Source organism: Panthera pardus, unplaced genomic scaffold, assembly GCF_024362965.1.
Source record: "Panthera pardus isolate Hobbes unplaced genomic scaffold, ASM2436296v1 HiC_scaffold_24, whole genome shotgun sequence".
Taxonomy (NCBI): domain Eukaryota; kingdom Metazoa; phylum Chordata; class Mammalia; order Carnivora; family Felidae; genus Panthera; species Panthera pardus.
In genome coordinates, this window is record NW_026526810.1 from 100,609,403 (window position 1) to 100,628,774 (window position 19,372).

Consider the following 19,372-nt stretch of genomic DNA (forward strand, 5'->3'; position numbering starts at 1 on the left):
TGATTATAGACACTGGACTTGATTTACACTTGGTTTAGCCTCAACTGAAGATGACAAAGAGAAAAAAATCAGATTATCCTTTTTGGGTGGCACATTTTTTGGGGGGTGAAGAAATCTTGCAGACAATAGAGCTGAAGGGATGATCTTATATCTGCACATGTCGAAAATATACAGGGAGAAACCCCAGAAACAAATCTATAAATACAGAGAACAAACTGATGGTTGACACAGGGGAGGGGAGTAGAAGGATGGGCAAAATGGGTGAATGATAGTGAGAGATTCAGACTTCCAATTATGGAATGAATAAGTCACAAGGATAAAAGGCACAGCATAGTGGTATTGTAATAGCGTTGTATGGTGACAGATGGTAGCTGCACTTGTAGTGAGCATAGCACAACATATAGAGTTGTTGATTCACTAAGTTGTACACCTGAAACTGATGTAACATCATCAACTATACTTCAATTAACAGAAAGCATACAAAGGCAAAATGGATCTTCTTCATGAAAAGAGAGTAAAACTTGAATTTGTCTAACATAATAGCTTTGTTTACAAACTTGCCTATTGCAAGGAAACAAAAAGAAGGAAGGCAAGGAAAGGAAGCTACACACAATTGAAGAAGTTCCAGATTTACTGGCAAGTCTAATATTTTGAAGCAGCCCTTGGAAAAATCAGTTAGGTCACCTCTCTTTAGCATGCAAATGGATGAAATTACTCAGATCTCTTGGGATAACCTCTCCTGTTTTTCCTATTTTGGGCATCTTTTTTGGAAAATTTAAAAGCTATTCCTATCTGAGATGGTAAAGGAAGTTTGGTTCAGTTTGAGAGAGCATTAAGCTTAGGGCCAAGCAAAGTTCCTTTGCCAGGCAAAACTCCAACTGTAAGGAAAAGCTTGGCCTCTGAACCCAGATGAAGACAGATGAAACATACCTGTTTTTTGTTTTGGTGAAAGAAAAACTCTACGTGTTGTATTGTTGCTGAATCACCCTGTCTTTATGAAGACATCTCATTCAGTCCCATACATACTATTTTAGTACTCTCTTAAGACTCCCCATTTTTATCTCTAGTCTTGCCTTGACATCCAGACTCATTTATCCAAGTGACATCCCCACTTGGGTGTCTAGTAAGCATCTCTGAACATGTCTGAGACAGACTCTTGATTCCTTCTCACCACTTGTTCCTCTGAAAGCTTTCCCAGGTTGTATAAATGACACCGTCTGGTTGCTGAGGCCAAGAACTTGGAGACATATTTGACTCTTCCATTTTCTTCACATCCTGTATCCAACCTATCAGCCATATATTTTTGCTTTGGTCTGTTTTTAAAAATATATCTATCTCCACTGTTGTCACCCAGGTACAAGTCACCATTATTCCTCTGTTGAACTACTGAGAGAGCCTCCTAACTAATCTCCCTTCATCTACCTTTGCCCCTTCTAGCCTGTTCTCCATGCAGCAGTAAAATAAACCTGTTAAACTGTAAATCTGGCTTTGTTTACACTCTGGCTCAAACCCTCTGATGGCTTTCATCATATCTAGAAATCAGATCCAAATTCTTACCATTGCATAGAGGGTCATACATGATCTGACCTAACCTCATTTCTTCCTTCTGTTCTTACTGTGTTCCTGATCACTTAGTCAGGAAGTGATGAGGAAGAAAACCTCATCATTCTCTGTGCCTAAACCTTATTTTTTCTTCATAGATTTATGGTTTGTGGGACATATTAAATAACACCCCTTCTTGTCATGTTCTGAATTTTATAAATAGGGCACAACAGACAGTAAAATGGCTGGACAAAATATCAGCCCTCTTCATGAGAAAACTGATGTCGGAACATGGCTTTAGATATTTGGCTAAGAGGTATATAGCAGTAAAGAAAACAGACTCTGTTTTCATGGAACTTATATTCTAAGATGATAGTTTTTTAAGTTTACAAGCATTATCTAACATATATAATATATATGTTTACATGTGTATATGTGTTTTATATATATCTATGTTTTATATATGTATGAAATAGGACCACAGTATGAAATTCCTTACTGCCAGAAATTCTTTGAATTTCTTAACATCAAATTTCTGAAGCACCTGACTGAATTATAGGTACAGATTTAAACTAATGTATTTTAAGAGAAATAAAAAAAGCCCACTTGTAACCATTTGTCAAGGAGGAGTTAAGTCTTTATTGGCTTCTTTTGTCAATGTGTGTGTGTGTGTGTGTGTGTGTGTGTGTGTGTGTACGTACACACAAACATACATATAATGATTAGATTTATATTTTTATTTCCCAGCTCACCATGATGGATGTTTGTTTTTGATCCAATTGCCACTGTAAAGGAAGTAGATACCTATATGAATTCCATTGCTGGAAGTCCTGTGTGGTGAAGTCCAGTGTGACTATGCCCTGTCAGTTGATCTTCCTATGAGCAGAAATGTACAGACCTCTGGGAATACTGCAGAATTAGCTTAAAGGTTGCTTCTAGTTGGAAGACCTTTATATTGAAGCATGGATTATTAATCCTTTCCATGCTGACATCAGTACATCAATGATACAGTCTTTGCCAAAGATGATCTCATGGATTTGAGGACAAAGGAAATGGCACAACATGAATTCATCCAAATCTTGAAGCATTCTTCCTTGATACAAGCCTGTCTGTCCGTTAAGGTGAAAGATGGGTGCTTTGATTCTTGGCTGCTTTGTGTCATTATTTTTTTAGGACTAGTTGCTATCAAAATGAAAAGTTGCTTAAGTAAAGATGGCTCAAATTCTATTTCAAAACCATTTCATAATTTCACCTTCTTATTTAAGTCAATTTCCATCTTCATGTTTAAATTTACCTTTGAACAGATCTTTAAAAAGTTTATTTATTTATTTTTGAGAGAGAGAGAAAGAGAGAGAGAGGGAGGGAGGGAGGAAGGGACAGAGAGAGAGGGAGAGAGAGGATCCCAAGCAGGCTCTGAGCTCTCAGTGCAGAGCCCCACATGGAGCTCTGTCTATGAACCATGAGATCATGACCTGAGCCCAAATCAAGAGTTGGCCACTTAACTGAGCCACTCAGGTGCCCCTTTAAGCAGATTTTTTTTGGGGGGGGGGACAAATTTGGATTTATTTCAATATTTCTCAGAAAATACCCATTGATTTTTGCATGGAAATGAGAAACATAACTCTTTGTAAGCCTGCTTGTATATTCTAACCTAAGTGAAGGAAATAAATATCCAGTCCACAAGTGCATCATATGCCAACGTGTGTTTGTGTGTGCTTTTGTTCATTTTCTACCACAGAGAGCTTAGGTTCTCAGAGGGGTTTGTGACCCCCAAAAGTTATGGTCACTGTTCTAGAGAGTTTCATTCTTGCATGAAAGTCTATGGTATTGCTCGCACAGCATCCATTTTTCTCCTTCTGGTAACTGTACCTGATGTCTTTGACCATATGGGAGGCCTATGACCCAACTCTAATTAAGTCAATGAACCTAACCATCCTCTGGGCCACAGGGATAAGTAAATAACCCTAGTGTTCCAGTGGCTGAATCAGAGCCAGTTCCAAGATTTATATGGAGTTATTGAGGAAGGAGCAATCTTCTACTGGACTTGGAGCTATAATGATCGGAACCCGGAAGTGCTGCTGTCATTATAGGGGGAAACACTCTCAACCTGAAAGTAAGGCCAGCACAATTGAAAATAGAGACAGGAGGTCAAGAGGGACCTTGGTACTTTCTGAGCATCGAGATCTGATCTTATCTAACGTTAAATTATTAAACAACTTGTTTTTTTGCCTAAAGTTACTTGAGATACCTTTGCCACTTGAAAAAAAGAGTCAGGACCACTATGTGGTAATGCTTTCCTAATTATAAACAAACATGGAACTATAAACTATAAACAGTAGCAAAGTAGGGAATTTTTTAGTCTTAGTAACCAAAACTTTGGCACTGAAGAGTTTTCAGACTAATATATATCATTGGTCGTTACTAGCATTGTTGACAAAGGTTGAGTTTGTTGTTCTGCTTTAAATACACTTTTGCCTCCATATTACTCAGGGCCATCCTGCTAAGATAGGTCCAGGAGATCTGAATAGTCAGATGGGGAAGATATGGCAGCTACCTAGAGCAGTTGTTGGAGTAGGAGCCCTATACAGCAAGACTAACCTAAGGCAACCAATGGTGATGTCTGAGAACACCTGGATGAAAAAAAGGGGGAGGGGTACACAAGAAGATGGGGTATAAAGGAAAAAACAAAACCAAATGTCCAGTGATAAAGGGACTGAGAAAATAATGGCATATTCTTATGTTGAACTACCTAGTATCCTTTAACAATTATATTTCAAATATTTATTTATATTTGTTGAAAGATTCGTGATATATTGCAAGAAATTTTATTTTTTTAATTTATTAAACATTTTTAATTCTAATATAGTCAACATACAGTGTTATATTAATTTCAGGTGTACAATATAGTGATTCAACAATTCTATACATTACTCAGTGCTCATCATGATAAGTGTACTCTTAATTCTCTTCACCTATTCCACCCATCCCTCCCATCCACCCCTCTGCTGGTAACCATCAGTTTGTTCTCTATAGTTAAGAGTCTGTTTTTTGGTTTGTCTCCTTTTTCTTTGTTTGTTTCTTAAATTTTGCCTAAGATGACACACCATATGGTATTTGTCATGCTCTAATTTTTTCACTTAGCATTATACCATCTATAATTATAGCTCTATCTATGTTGTTGCAAATGGCAAAATTTCTTTCTTTTTTTATGGCTGAGTAATATTTCTCTCTCTCTCTCTCTCTCTCTCTCTACATATATGTATATATATATATGTATATATACATATATATGTATATATACATATATATATATACATATATATACATATACATATGTATACATACATACATGTGTATGTATATATACATATATATATATATACACATACACACACACCACATCTTCTTTGTCCATAATCTATCAGTGGACAATTGGGCTGCTTCCATAATTTGGCTGTGGTAAAAAAAAAATGCTGCAGTAAACATAGGGATGCATATATCTTTTTGAATTACTGTTTTTGCATTCTTTGGGTAAATACTCAGCAGTAGAATTATTGGATAATATGGTAATTAATTTTTAATTTTTTGAGAAATCTCTATACTGTTTTCCACAATGGCTGCACCAGTTTGCATTCCCACTAACAGTGCTTGAAGTTTTCTTTTTCTCCACATCCATGCCAACACATGTACCTTGTATTTTTATTTTAACCATTCTGAGATATGTGAGGTGATATCTCATTTTGGTTTCGATTTGTATTTTCCTGATGATGAGTGATGTTGAGCATCTCTTTATGTATTTGTTGGCTATCTGTATGTTTTGTGTTTTTTTTGGAGAAATGTTTTCCCTTCTGCCCACTTATTAATTCAATTATTTGGGGTTTTTTGGTTTTGAGTTGTATAAGATCTTTATGTGTTTTGGATACTAATCCTTTATACATATCATTTGCAAATACCTTCTTCCGTTTATTAGGTTGTCTTTTAGTTTTGTTGATTGTTTCTTTTGCTCTGCAGAGGCTTTTTATTTTGATGTAGTCCCAATAGTTTATTTTTGCTTTTGTTTCCCTTGCCTCAGAAGATATATCTAGAAAAATGTTGCTACAACTGATGTCAGAAGTTATTGTCTGTGTTCTCTTCAAGGATTTTATGGTTTCAGGTCTCAGATTTAGGTCTTTAATCCTTTTGAGTTTATTTTTGTGTATGGTGTAAGAAAGTGGTTCAGCTTCATTCTTTTGCATGTAGCTGACTAGTTTTCCCAGCACCATTTGGTGAAGAGACTGTCTTTTTCCTATTGCATATTCTTGTCTCCTTTGTTGAAGATTAATTGACCATACAATTGTGGAACTGTGACATTTTAAAAGAGTACTTTTTCTTTAAAAAAGATTCTTTTACAAAATACACAAATATGTACAAATACTAAAACATTCTCAAAGATACCTCTGGAAATGCAAAAAAAAAAATGGTTATCTCAAGGGGGTGGGATTAGAATGATTTACCTTTTTTCTTTTGCTTGTGTTCTAATTTTTCTAAAATGAATATGAATTACTTGCATAAAAAAGAGAAGCAGAAGGTAGCTCCTGGGAGAGAAAATTACTAGTATTGCAAGCATGTAGGCAAGGAATTTTTAAGTGTCAGAGGAATGTAAAGGAGAGAATAAAAAGTTATAAAAAACATTTTTCTAACTTTTGGAAGTGTTATAAAACCACAACATATGGGAAGATTCATAGAAGAAAAGACAGATCCTGGAGTGTGGTCTTAAAGGTTCAGCATGACTATGGGTGATCCCTATTTTAAACATCCTTTGTTTCCAATTCAGTTTGTTAGGTAAGTTTTTCTTCAGTAGGGATATATCTTAATTTTAACGTGGTACACATGTTCCATGAAGAGACCTACCTATTCATCTGACAGAGATGTGTTGATAATCACAAGAGGTAAACAATAGATGTTCAGAGAAGCACCATTCTCTTTCCTACCCTGTTCCCTTTTTCCTAAGACAGACTTTCATCTTCTCTCCTCAGCACATATGCAACAGCTTCCCAGTTGGTTTCTCAGATTTCAGTGTTTTTACCTCTTAAGGACATTTGCATTAATTTCTTATTGCTGTTTTAACAAATTACCATAAACTTAGTGTCTTAAAAGTACACAAATTTGTCATTCAGTTCCATGGTTTAGAAGTCTGAAATGCATGTCACTGGAATAAAATCAAGGTTTCAGTAGGACTAAGTTTTTTTTTCTGGGGGCCTAGAGGGAGATTTGTGTGTGTGTGTGTGTGCCTTTTCCAGGTTCCAGAGGCTGCCCACATTCCGTAGTTTGTGGCTCCTTTCCTCATCTTCAAAGCTAACAACAGTGGATTGAGTTTTTCTCATGCTACCATTTATATGTTTTTCTCATCTGATTCTCTCTTTCACTTTTAAGGACCCTTGTGATTATATTGGACTCATCTGCAGATGGGGGGTAATTTCCCTATTTTAAGGTCATCTGATTAGCAACCTTAATTCCACCTGCAACCTTGATGCCCCTTTGCCATGTAAACAAACATTCACAGATTTTAGGGATTAGGACAGACATCTTTGGGGGGGGTCTTTTATTCTGCCTCCCATAGATGTTATCCACACAGCTACCAGAATAAGCCATCTAGTATGCACACCTGGCCAGACATCTCTCCTGGCTAAAACCTTTCGAAGTCTCTTAATCATCCAAAGTCCTTGACTTCACATACAAGGTTTGTCACCTTCTGGCTTTACTTTTATCTCAATCTTCCATCTTCCAATTGTCTCTTGGTTTATGCTTAAGTAATACTGAACTCATAGTAATCTGCATCCCTCTCCCAACCTTGCATATACACACATTGCCATTTCACATTCCTGTGCCTTAGCTGATGCTGGTCCCTTTGCCTTTCATTCATCTGGTTACCACACACATACTTTTCCTTTTCCCTATTTCCCTTTGCTGGCTTCTCTTCCTTTACTGATTTCTAAATGTTTGATCTATTCAGAGCTTGGTTATAATCTTCCTCTTGGTCCTCTCTCTCTTCTTAAATGATCTCATCCTTTCTCATTACTTCAAACACCTGATGATTCTCAAATTTTTATCTCCAGCACCAGACCTATCTCTAGACTTGCATATACTACTAGAAATCTTTACTTGTGTGTCCCATAGGCATTGTATACATTTGACATTCAGGAAAGACTTCCTCTTGATTCCCTTCACCCCTGAATAGTTGAATCCATTCATTTATTTGTTAAATGAATGTTCATTATTTTATTCAGCAATTCAGCTAGGTAACTTTTGTTGTTTACTGCATGTGCCAGACTCTTTTCTAAATTTTGATCTTTAGGACATCCTCATGAAGTAGATACTATTCTTATTTCCATTTTACAAATGAAGAAATTGAGGCTTTTTTTTTAGTTTTAGGTTTTTTTTTTTTTTTTTTGTTATTTTATTTTTTTTTTAGTCTTTAGTTTTTGTAGTTTTTTCTTAGATGTGTTAGAAAACAGCCTTGTTTCCAAAACTCTCCTCAAAGCTCCATTCTGACTTAGGAGCACCTCCTCTGTGTCCCCTCAGCCCTTTGTACTCAACGTCCAGCTTCGTAATTAACATGTGTTGGTTAAATCTGTGTTTGCTCTTACCTCTCTCTGGAGAATGTACACTGACTAATTCGTCTTTGTTCCCTCAGAGCCTGGCACAGTAAGCACTGATAAAACTTTTTTGTTTGTTGAAGAAAATAAGTGCTTCTGTATTGCTTCATCATTACCACACATCTCATGTTCCTGTAGCAATGGGTTGCCTTAGAACCCTCTCCTTTTGGTGATTTTGTCCTTTGACTCAGGTCCAGCATCATCGCCCTTTATTGCAAAGGTCACAAGCCACTTCCTTATTCTGACTGCACCTGAAATTCTCCTCTGAGAGGCTATGTGTAATCACAAGTGAGGGGGCAGTTTTCCTAGTCCCATTCTTTGTAACAGGAAACTTCTATGTTCTTATCAAGTATTCATAACCTTTGCTCTGTAGGCAGTGTCAATATTTGCTTTTGTGTCAGCCCTGTTTATATATTCATTCGTGATTCCTCCCTTGGCTGTCTGCATTCCATATTGAATACTGTCACCTGAGGTTGTCAGCTGTTTCCCTGAGCCCTGGTAGTTTTGTTGATTAGAGTTAGGGGCCTGGGCCATAGAAGAACCATTGTGTTTGGCCTCTTCCTGTTTCAACATTGTCTAACCCCAACTAGCTACTCTGCAGGTTGTTATTAGTCACATGGGGGACCCAGCAAGAGAGATTCCAGTCTGTCACCTGTGGGGCAACAGCCTCAAAGCACATGTCCCATTGGAAGTGAGATGAAACAGTCAGTACAGTGGTTAAGAGAAAAGACTTCAGAGCAGACAGACCTGGTTTCAATGAACCAGGTTTCAATGAACGTCTTAGCTTCAATGAAACACTATTTTACCCAAAGCAAGTACTTCTTTGAGGTTTTTTCCTTGGTTTAAAGTGGGCCCAGGGTTCTTATGCCTAAAATAAGATGATCTGGCATGTACTTAACAGTTTATGTTCTCAAAAGAAAAGAGCACACTTAGGGCTCAACCTAGTGCTGGGGAAAGAAGTAAAGAAATGCTTCATAAATTCTTGGTGGTGATGAAACTAATGTTGGAAAGAGGTGAGTGATTATTTGTTTACCATTCTTTCTGCTATTCTGGCATGCTGGGAGAAAATGACTCCTGCAAATTTTTAATTATATAGAAAATTATTAGGGTAACAAAAAATATTCTGAGTTGGGCCAGAAATTATGGGAACTATGGTAACAAACTCATTCATAGGAAGTATATCAATAAAATCAACTGGCTCTTTCATCTTTTTCTTTTTAAAAAATGTCATGTGGTTGGAACTGCATTGATCTTGGTGATAAATTATATTGATTTCTACTGCTCTGCTTTATTGCACCAAGTCAAACAATCATTCCAGAGACCCCCAAACCTCTCTTCTCCAAATTTCTTACTTTCTGACCTTGCCACTAGATGACAATCTGTTCCTGCGTTTTAGCCAACGAGTGGGGGCAAACACTTTGACTTAATTGTTGTGCAATTGTTTACTACTAGGTGTCCAAGTAAGATCTGAAGGAAAACTTCATTTACATCCTCTGAACATCCTAATGCAATTATTGGAATGCAGTACAGTTAAATAGCTATGCCAGACAAATGGAAATGAATTCTCAGCTTAAGTGTTTGACTGTCACAACTTAATTATCTAGATCTAGTATTTGGTACATTTTCTGAAGTTCTTGAAAATCATGCTGTCACTTCTTCATATAGATTCAAAATCAACACATTATTAATAGGAATTTGACCTTACTTCAAAACCATGTTGACAAAAGTGATTATAAGACTACATTCTTTTAAAAAATTTTTAATGTTTATTTATTTTTGAGAGAGAGAGAGAATGCATGCACACAAGCTGGGGAGGGGAGGGAGGGAGGGAGGGAGAGAGAGAGAGAGAGAGAGAGAATGAATGAATGAATATGAATGAATCCGAAGCAGGCTCCATGCTGACAGCAGAGAGCCTGATGCGGGGCTTGAACCCACAAACTGCAAAATTATGACCTGACCTGAAGTCGGCTGCGCAACTGCCTGAGTCACCCAGGTGCCCCAGACCACATTCCTCATTAAGACCATAATTAATATATTTTGGTTTGGAGAAATGAACGTTTCTCTCAAAAGTTAAATTTCAGTCAAGCAAAGCTAATACCTCTATAATGTTGTGTATGAAAGACCACTGTCCATACTGAATCAGGATGGAAGGAAAGGGGTATAAAGACATTGAAAGTGTTTTGAAATAAAATTTGAGGTGGTGGTTTTTGCATATTATACAGTTCCTTCACATGGCTTTTTTTTTTTTTTTTTTTTTGATGCCTTTGGTTATACCTACTACTGTGCTAAGGGTCCTGGGGAGATAAAAAAGAATATAGTGAATAAAGAAGACAGAGGGTGGTATCATTTGGGTGAAGGTTATTTATTGAGATGATTAAACCAAAACACTAAGGACCCCTAATAATTTGTGGGTCTTTGAAAGTATTTGAGGGTATTTGAGACTTTTAGGCCAAGGTAATATTTGGATGCCATCATATATATTTTATGTAAAAAAACTTCTTTGACAATCTAGTTAGTGCTGTTTTCTATCTTTTGCACCAAGATGTGCTGCTTGCTTTTTATGCTACTATGTTTTCTTTTCATCTATGGGATTCTTTTGTTTATGAGGGACCTAGCAAAAATATTCAGTTTTTTATTGTGCAAATGGTAATGATAATATCTACCTAATAGAAATATTACATGTATTAAATAAGTTTGCTATATCCTAAATTCAGCTACAAGTGACAGAAAACCCCAAATTACAGTGCCTTAAGTAGGTTAGAAGTTTATTTCTATCTCACCTAAACAAGGTCCACAGGTAGTTTAGTTTGGGGCCATTTTGTTGGCTTCTTGTTCATCAGGGACCCATGCTCCTTCTGTCTTCTTGTTTCACGATTCTCAGCACACCTCAAAGTTGATCTTAAGACTGATGTTAGTATCTCCTTGGCCAACCGTTAGTCATATGGCCTCATCTGCCCTTTGTGAGTGCTGAGAAATACCATCTTTATTCTGGGACTGCCATTCACCCAGTTGCTAATTGGTGGTTCTATTCCTAAGGAGGATGGAGGAAATAGGTATTAGGAAAAAGTAGCAGTCTCTGGCATGACAGCCTAGGATAGTGTCTGATATAAGATGTTCTTCAATTGTCCCCTTTTCTTCCTTCCTCCTTTTCTCTTCCCTCAGCTTTTTATACCTGGGATGAGTCCTCCTGTGTAGGTTGGAAAGTGTTAAGCCTGAAAAGAGCTTTTTGGCAGTAAAGAGGGAATTCCTGTGGCCATTTTCAGTTAATTTGTGATTGTGGAAGAAAATCTTGGCATAGATTAGTATCAAATCATGTGTTGTGCAAAGAGTGTTCACTGTGGACACAAACTGATGTATTAGCATTTGCATTTAAGTAGCTAATTATATTCTCAGCATTTAAAATTGTGGAAAACAAACACTTTCCAGAATTACTTCAGAAACTATTTAGCACTACATAGACCCATTGTCATTAATAGATGAAAAATAAAGGATTCTTCTCCAGGATTTTTGGGAGAATATAATTATAGTTTTCCTATGCACAGTTTTCCTATGTGTTCTCTTCTCAGGAAAATTTCAAGGTTAGGCTTTATTATGGCTGTCTTTCATATTTTTGCTTTATTTTCCTCTAATGGTCTATGATGCAATGATTATATTCCTCTCACTTTTCACTTGAAGTGAATGAGTCAGAATTTCTCCCTTTGAAGGTGAAGTCCTGAAAGAGTTATCTGAAAGCTCTGTGAGGGCTTGTGTATGATTAGTGTTTTATCTTCAAGGAAAGGAGTTGTTTTTTCTTCATCATTGTGGATATTTCACAAGAGTGGAAAACTTGAAAATTCAAGGACTAGAGTCATGGTTCAAATTGTGTAACACCATTGTGTATACTTTATGAGGGCAGAGACTTTCTCTCCCTCAATACTGGCTAGACTATCAATAAAAGAATATTGCCTAAATGAGCAAATTGAATAAATGAATTGTCAACAATGGTGAGTGATGTGACTTAACAGCACATGTGTAGAAGATATAGGGGTTTTAGTTAACTTAGGACTCAGTAGGAGTTTAAGTTGTGTCTTCCAAAAAATTGAGATAACAGATGCTAGAAAGTAAAATAAGGTTGATCCTGCCCGAATTAATGTGCACAATGATAGTAGAATACATGCTTTTCCTGGTTGAACTTCATGGGAAACATAGTATTTAGTCTTTAGTGCCACCCAGTGAAAGACATAGAAGGCATCAAAGTATGAATTAATCATGAAATCTCAGATTGGAGTGAACTTCAGAGGATATGTATTCCAATTCCCCTTCTGATTCTTGGATACCCTCTACCATACCCCTAACAAGTGAGAATCCAGTCTCTGTACCTTCCCAGTGATGGGCAACTTAATTCAGTTTGAGGCATGCCATTTCATTTTTCAGAACATTCTTTGTCTATGCTTTGGGAAAAGATGAGTGTGACCAGGAAAATAAAAGAGTGTAAAAATAATGTCTGATGAAGGCCACTTGCAAGGAGAGCACCTACCACTTTTTAGAAGAGCTGTAATTGTGAAAGAGGAATTGTTTTTGTGTTTGCTTAATAGAAGAAGTGGACCTAAGCATGGGCCAGATATTACCTCTGAAGCAGAGGACCTCAGAAGGTTTTATGGGGATGGATTTTAGGGGAATGCCAATACATTCTATGAATGGATTTACAAAATTTTGTTTGTGTATTTTTCTCTTCTGGGAGAGAATTGAAAGCCTTTATCAGTTTTGAAGGGGATTCTTAGTTCCAGAGATTGGAACCACTGTGGTGAGGCTTATAACTCTGAGTTTGTACGCTTTTTTCAAAAGTATGTATGAAAATAAAATGCCAGTTCTTTCATACATAGGGAAAATAGACTAACTAGACATCTTATAACAATTTCTCAGCTGTACTTAAATGACTTCTCTTGTATGAAGTGGGAGTATTTAAAATCTATTACAACTCAACAATAATGGCCCTTCATGCCACATAATTTCACCTGATTTGTTTCACAGAGTTACAGCTCAGTTACTTTTCCTGGATTCAGTTTTACTTATGACCTGTGATCCTCCAGGACTTAAATTCCTGGAAGTGTGGCTTTATCTCAGCCTGAAGCTCTCTAGAGCTATTCAGTGAAGAAATGAGTGATTAATATTTGGGAAATAATGTATTTTGCTTCCATGTTATGATATTCATGGGAGACTAGGTATTTTGTCTCCATCAAAATCCTGGTTGTGATCTTGAACTTGTGTTTCATTGTAGGGGCTGTAGGCACCAATGAGAGAAACAAAGCACTCTTTTGATTAGCAAAATATTTATGGACAGAGTCTGAGTTTAGCCAGGACAGCAAATTACATCTGTTCCCTAAAGGGAATAGTTACTTACAGTTCAATAGGAAATGAATAAAAATTTGGAGCAAATTTATCAGGAAGATAATTTTGCTCATAAAGAGAGAACTAATAATGCCACTGAACAGGTGGTTATGAAGTTGAGAAAGAATTATTAAATGAGTCAGGCAGAAGGTTGCAGTAGCTATCATGGTGAGTCAGACCAGTTTCTCTACCTCCTCTTTAGCAAACATTCCTTTGGTGATTCTCACACTCAAATAAACATCTAAATTTCCTTCACCCCTTTTAGACGGGAGATGTTTTGTGCAGTTGGAGTGTGCATTATTCACTCCAATGAGGGTAAAAAGATATTAGGACCTGGAATTAGGAAAAAATTAATAAACTTGAGTTAGAAGAAGGGGAAGTATGGGTGCATTCTCACGGAATATTTAGGTAGCCTTGAAGCAATTACTGAATCAACTCTTTCTCAAGGAAATACCATACCTGGTTTAACCTACTTTGTGGTTGTGAATGTTCCACAGAACCAGGTGAGTTGTCAACAGCTCTTGGGCTAACATTGGTGTCCTAAGGGAAGGGGGATGGTTTTCTTTGAAAGTAGTATATGAACCATAGTAGGTGTAAAATTGGTATTTAATCTATTAAAATTATGTTTTATTCTGAATTAATTTGGGAATTTTTGATGGCTGAGGGTTTAACCCCTGGTGGATCTGTGTCATGTTAATTCATCTGACTGTGATGGGAAACAGAGGGAGGTTAGGAGTTGGAGCTAGATGGAGGCTGGAGGTGGAGGGATGCCAGAAAGGAGAGAGGAAGTTGACCAGAGCTGTAATAGGACTGCATTGCTTTGCCCTCTTGTCACTGGAGATAGGAATGGACATTCAGGGACCCTAAGGGAAGTAGGTGTTAGAAAACTGTTCACTATGCAGCAATTTGCAGGAAGATAGTATATAACCAAAGTTTCACTTCTCTGCTTGTGTCAAGTTTTAAACTTGCCCTTCAAACTTTGCCCTTGGTACAGCCTCTGTTTAGCCTACTTTCTATGTGTCTGATTACCCAGCCAGGTGTATGCAAGGATTAGTGATCTATAGTCCCCAGAAATCCGACGACAACATGGTTTGGCATTTGAGGACACCTGAATCTTTTACTTCTAGGTGAGAAGGCCACTCTTCCCGGGATTGGCAGGAGAAGGTGGTGGCAATTACATTTTGTTCTAGTTTGCAAAGCTGGTTTTTTTTTTCTGTAAGATTGGCTCATGTTTGTAGATATTGGCCATTCCTCCATTCAAAGGTACACTGGAGGGGTCTGTTTATTTTTTTTTTAATAACCTGGGTTAAGAACTGAGCATTGCTTTCTTTGGAGGCTAATGTATAGAAAGAATACAGCTTGTTATCAGGAACATGATAATGAGGATAAGTACATAAATAAGGATAAAAGCACATGTCAAAGCACTCTCCTGCAGGAAGAATGGCAATTTAATAGACAGAAGCCTGACACTTCCTGTGTGCATAGTCATTACTGACAACCTGTGAGTGTGGGGAAGTACTTTGTACCATGGAGGAAGAACATTGCTAAAAGTCTATGAAAAATCCTCATGCTAACCAAATTTTTGCTGCTTTGCCTGCTCAACAGTGGCTTAGTTTTGCTTTTCTATCCATTCTGAGGCCCAACAGAATAGTGGTTCAGAGACTACTAGTGAAGAAACTTCTGATTATTAGTTATGTAGCCATCTCTCCTAGCTGTGCTCAGTATCTCTCTGTAAGAACTGTTGGAGCAGGGGCACCTGGGTGGCTCTGACTGACTCTTGATCTGGGCTTAGGTCATGATCTCACAGTTCATGGGATTGAGCCCCTTATAGGGCTCTTCACTGACAGCATGGAGCCTGCTTGGGATTCTCTCTCTCCCTCTCCCTCTGCCCCTCCCCTGCTTGCTCTCTCTCTCTCTCTCTCTCAAAATAAATAAATAAACATAAAAAAAAAAACTGGCTGAGCAGATTCTGTGACTAGTTTTCTAGTCAAGCCTGCTCACTAACCTCTCAGGTTTGGCAGACCAGACAAACATTGTTGGAGTCACTGGAGGTTTGAGTGGTGGATATGAAATGAGGAAAGAAAATTCTAGGTATCTATGATTTCATACAGTGAGATGGACAGGAATAGATGAAATATGTGTGTTGTATGAAGAAGAGAATGTGTACTGGGCAGGTGAAAAAGATTCAGAGGCCATGTGAGGAAGACTAGCCTGGGAGTTGGGCCATTGGTAAAGTGGTAAAGTGGCCTTGGGCAAGTCATTAATTCTTTTCCTCAGTGGCCTCATATTTAAGAGGCTGTTGAATTCACTCTTAGGACCCCTCTGGATCTAAATATTACCCACATCCCTCCTTCTGGGCTCTAAATGTTTCAGGGGAGAATATTTGCTTCAGTAGTAGTTAGACAAAACCAAAACTGATACAACCAATACTTTTTTATTTTTTAAACACTTTTTTTTTCTTTTTTCTGTGCTCCCTGATTTAGAGCGAAGGCACGTCTGAAATATATTAGATTTATGTTACCACTGCATTGATAGAGCATTTGTGTACCAGGTCAATATGCGTTATGAGAAGCCTGAAATGTGGCTTTGGGTGATCAAATGGGTTTTCTTAGTTTTCTCCATGAGTACTTCTAAAAAGCATTCCCCAAATTAGCTGTAAGAGTGATTTAAAACTTCTGGTATCTTAAATGTTTTCAAATGTTGTTTAATTGCCTTTTTTCCCTTTTCTTTTTTTTTTTCTGAAAAAAATAGTTAAGACTTCTGAAAATATACCACAGTCTTTGTAGAACTCAGTTCACCAGATTGAATTATATATAAAGCAGTTATGTGGTGCCATTAACTTAGAGGAGTACTTTAGAATTTCTGGAAACATAAGGCAGTTTTTCCTATGGATTTACTTGAGTGAGAAGGGGGCCAGCTTGGTTAATCCACCTTGGGAATAATCCTTCTTGCCCTGTGTAGTGTTCACATCTCACATTCTTTACCTGTGGACGCTGGGTACAAAGTGAAGATATCCCTAAAGAAAGACTTCTTTCCATGTGATTCATGCTAGAGCAGACAGTTTGCCCAGCTTATCTCTTTTGCTTCATCCAGGAGCTTTCTGTGCTGCTGTATCTCACTTCTTTTTATCCAGTCCAGACCTCCTTCCAGACCATCTGCTCACAGAGCCAAATGCTACTGGGAATGTCTACTCACGTCTCATGAGTCCCTCAAGTACCACATGCATCCACATTGCTATCTTTCTCTGTCAGCTGGTCCCTTGCATGTGTTTCCTGTCTTTGCGAGTGGTAACAGCTTCCATCTGCCACTTAGGCTCCAACTCAATCCCCGTTTCTGATTGGCTACCAAACCTTGGAGGTTTCAACCTCCTATCTGATGGAACTGCCTTTTCCACCCTATTTGAATTGCTATTGCCATCCTTCAGGCTCTCCTTTGGATCAATGTAATGATTTTTAAATTGGCTGTATAGGCAGAATAATGCTCGCCCCTCCCCAAGAGGTTCATATCCTAATCCGCAGAACCTGTGAATGTGTTAGGTTCCATGACAAAGGGTAATTAAGGTTGCTAATCAACTGACCTTATAAAATACGGAGAGTAGCCTGGGTAATGCAGGTGGGACCAATATAATCACAAAAGTCCACACAAATAGAAGAGGGAAGCAGAAGTGGAGCTCAGAGTGGTGTGCCTGGAGGTCTTGATCTGCCCTTGCTGGCTCTGATGGGGAAAGAAAGGGCCATCCACCAAGGAATCCAAGCTGCTTCTAGAAGCAGAAGAAGACAAGGTAGCGAATTCTCCCCTAGAGCCTCCAGAAAGGAAGGCAGCTCTGTTGACACCTTGATCTTGGCCCAGAGAGACCCTTTTTGGACTTTTGACCTACAGAACTGGAAGATAACAAATCTGTGATTTAAGTCACTAAGTTTGCAATAACTTGTTAAAGCAGCAATAGGAAGGAAACTAATACCCTGACCTTCCCACTTCTCTTTTGCCCCCATTCTCAGTCTACTTGCAGAGCTGATGTTACTCCCTGGTCTTTAGAACTGTTTGATGGTCCCGCCACCTCTGCATTGTCTTTGTTTACTCAGTGTCTCAACACTTGGTACATAGGAGGCAATGAGTCAGTGTTTAATGAATAAATGCAAACAGCCCATTTTCAGCATTGTGGTACAATTCATGATTTTCAATTTGAGGAGATAAAACTAAGGTAATCAACTGATTTTTAGTTTTATACATCCCTTTCTGGGAACAGGATGAAGCAAACATATATGCTGTCTTTTCTTTTTTAAGCTTCTATTGGTTTTAAGTTACATTATAGCATTTTGTTATGACCAATTTGGTGAATTAAAAAAATATATCCCGCGAGGACCACTGTTATTATTTTGATGTGTGACTTCCTAGTTATTTCTACATCTGCATCTATATTTTTTAAAAAGGATATTTCACATATTTTGAAACTTTTGACTTAGTGTAGTCTGAACATTTTTCTTGCAGCCCTTTTAATGGATGCACAGAATTCCTTTGTGTGGCTGCTTTAAACTTCATTTAACACCTTTCACATGTTATTGAACTTTTGTTTCCAATTCTTCTCTATTATGAACAGCACTGCAACTAATATCTTTTCAGTATCATCATGCATACCTATGATTATTTCCTTGGTAAATTCTTAGAATGTAATACCTGGGTCAGAGACTCTGCAATTTTTATGGTGTTTGATACGTACCACAAAACTGCCCTCCAGGAAAATCACACCAGTTTGTGCTGCCACCAGCGGTGTTCTTTCATCCAGTTGACCTTCATGCTCTTGACATCTTCTGGATATATGGCAGGGCTAGAGAGCATGACATCAAAGGTGACAAGAGGATCGTTTTACAGTGAAGGTGGGCACTGCTTTAACCAGTTGAACACAGACTGGGTGCTGTGGTCACTAGCCAGCATACCCAGCTCCTTTCTAACTGAGACATCCTCCTGTCCTCTCTCCAGAGGATTGGTACCATTGCTACTCAGAAAAGTGTGTGGGTTGGCCTCCCCTTTCCCAGCACCTCAGCTGCCAGAAACCAAGGGTGGAATCATGGCCCCCACCTGTTTTTATAGACTTCTGGTCTCTGGCAGGAGTCTGTAAAGGAAACTTGGTATGGAGGAAACACAGACCCTCTTATCTCCCTGAGCTCCCCTGTCTCATTTTTACTCCAGACCTTATTTACTCAGAACTTGAGCTACTATGACTCATGTACACAGTTGCCGCATGTTATGCAGTATGGAAGTCTCCTTATGTGGTGAAGTGTGAGTCCCATAAATGTCTGCTGAGTGGACCAGCGTGACATCTCTGCTCACTCAATATGAACGACCAAAGCCTACCAAGCCCAGACTTCCAAGCCCAGGCAGTTTCGACATGGTTGGTAGTTGGCATTGGCTGTGGTTGTCTCTGGAAACACTGACCTGGCATGTACAGAAGCATTAATAAAATATCAAGTTTATTAGTTGCATTCTCTTTTTTGGTGGAATAGTTTTTACCCTGTGAGTGTAGGGAAACAAGTCTAGTTGCTATGGCAACACAAAGCTTTCAGCCACTTGTTTGTTATATTCCTTTTTTGGTTTATGGAGTGGTCTGTGGAGCCTCTTGAAAGATGTGCTGCTTAGTGTTTGACAGTTAAATCAACATGCTGCCTGACAGAGATGAGAGCTGGGTGAAGGCAAAGGGACAGGCCACAAAGCTCCTTTCTCATTGTTTGCTTTCACAAAGATTCTGGCTTTGGAAAGAGGGCACCTGGATCTGGAGCAAGGACTATCACTCCGTGTCTCTAAAATTACAAAGGAAAATCATTGACAGTTGG

The 19,372-nt window shown here is 38.2% G+C and overlaps 1 protein-coding gene across 6 annotated transcripts in view; it reads left to right on the forward strand.

The window, feature by feature from the left end:
- Positions 1–19,372, forward strand: part of SYT16 (synaptotagmin 16) — a 247,830-nt gene that overhangs the window by 83,804 nt on the left and 144,654 nt on the right. For 2 of the 6 annotated variants that reach the window (XM_019451601.2, XM_053889475.1), the window contains exon 1: positions 8,609–9,190. The exons of 1 other annotated variant lie outside the window; for it this stretch is intronic. Coding sequence is in view for 2 of the 5 variants with exons in the window: in XM_019451603.2 (XP_019307148.2) it covers positions 9,082–9,190 (109 nt within the window). In the remaining 3 variants the exon portion in view is untranslated. Of the gene's footprint in view, positions 1–8,606; positions 9,191–19,372 lie in introns of those variants that run through there. 3 more of the 6 variants (XM_019451603.2, XM_053889476.1, XM_019451602.2) reach the window with 2 other exon arrangements.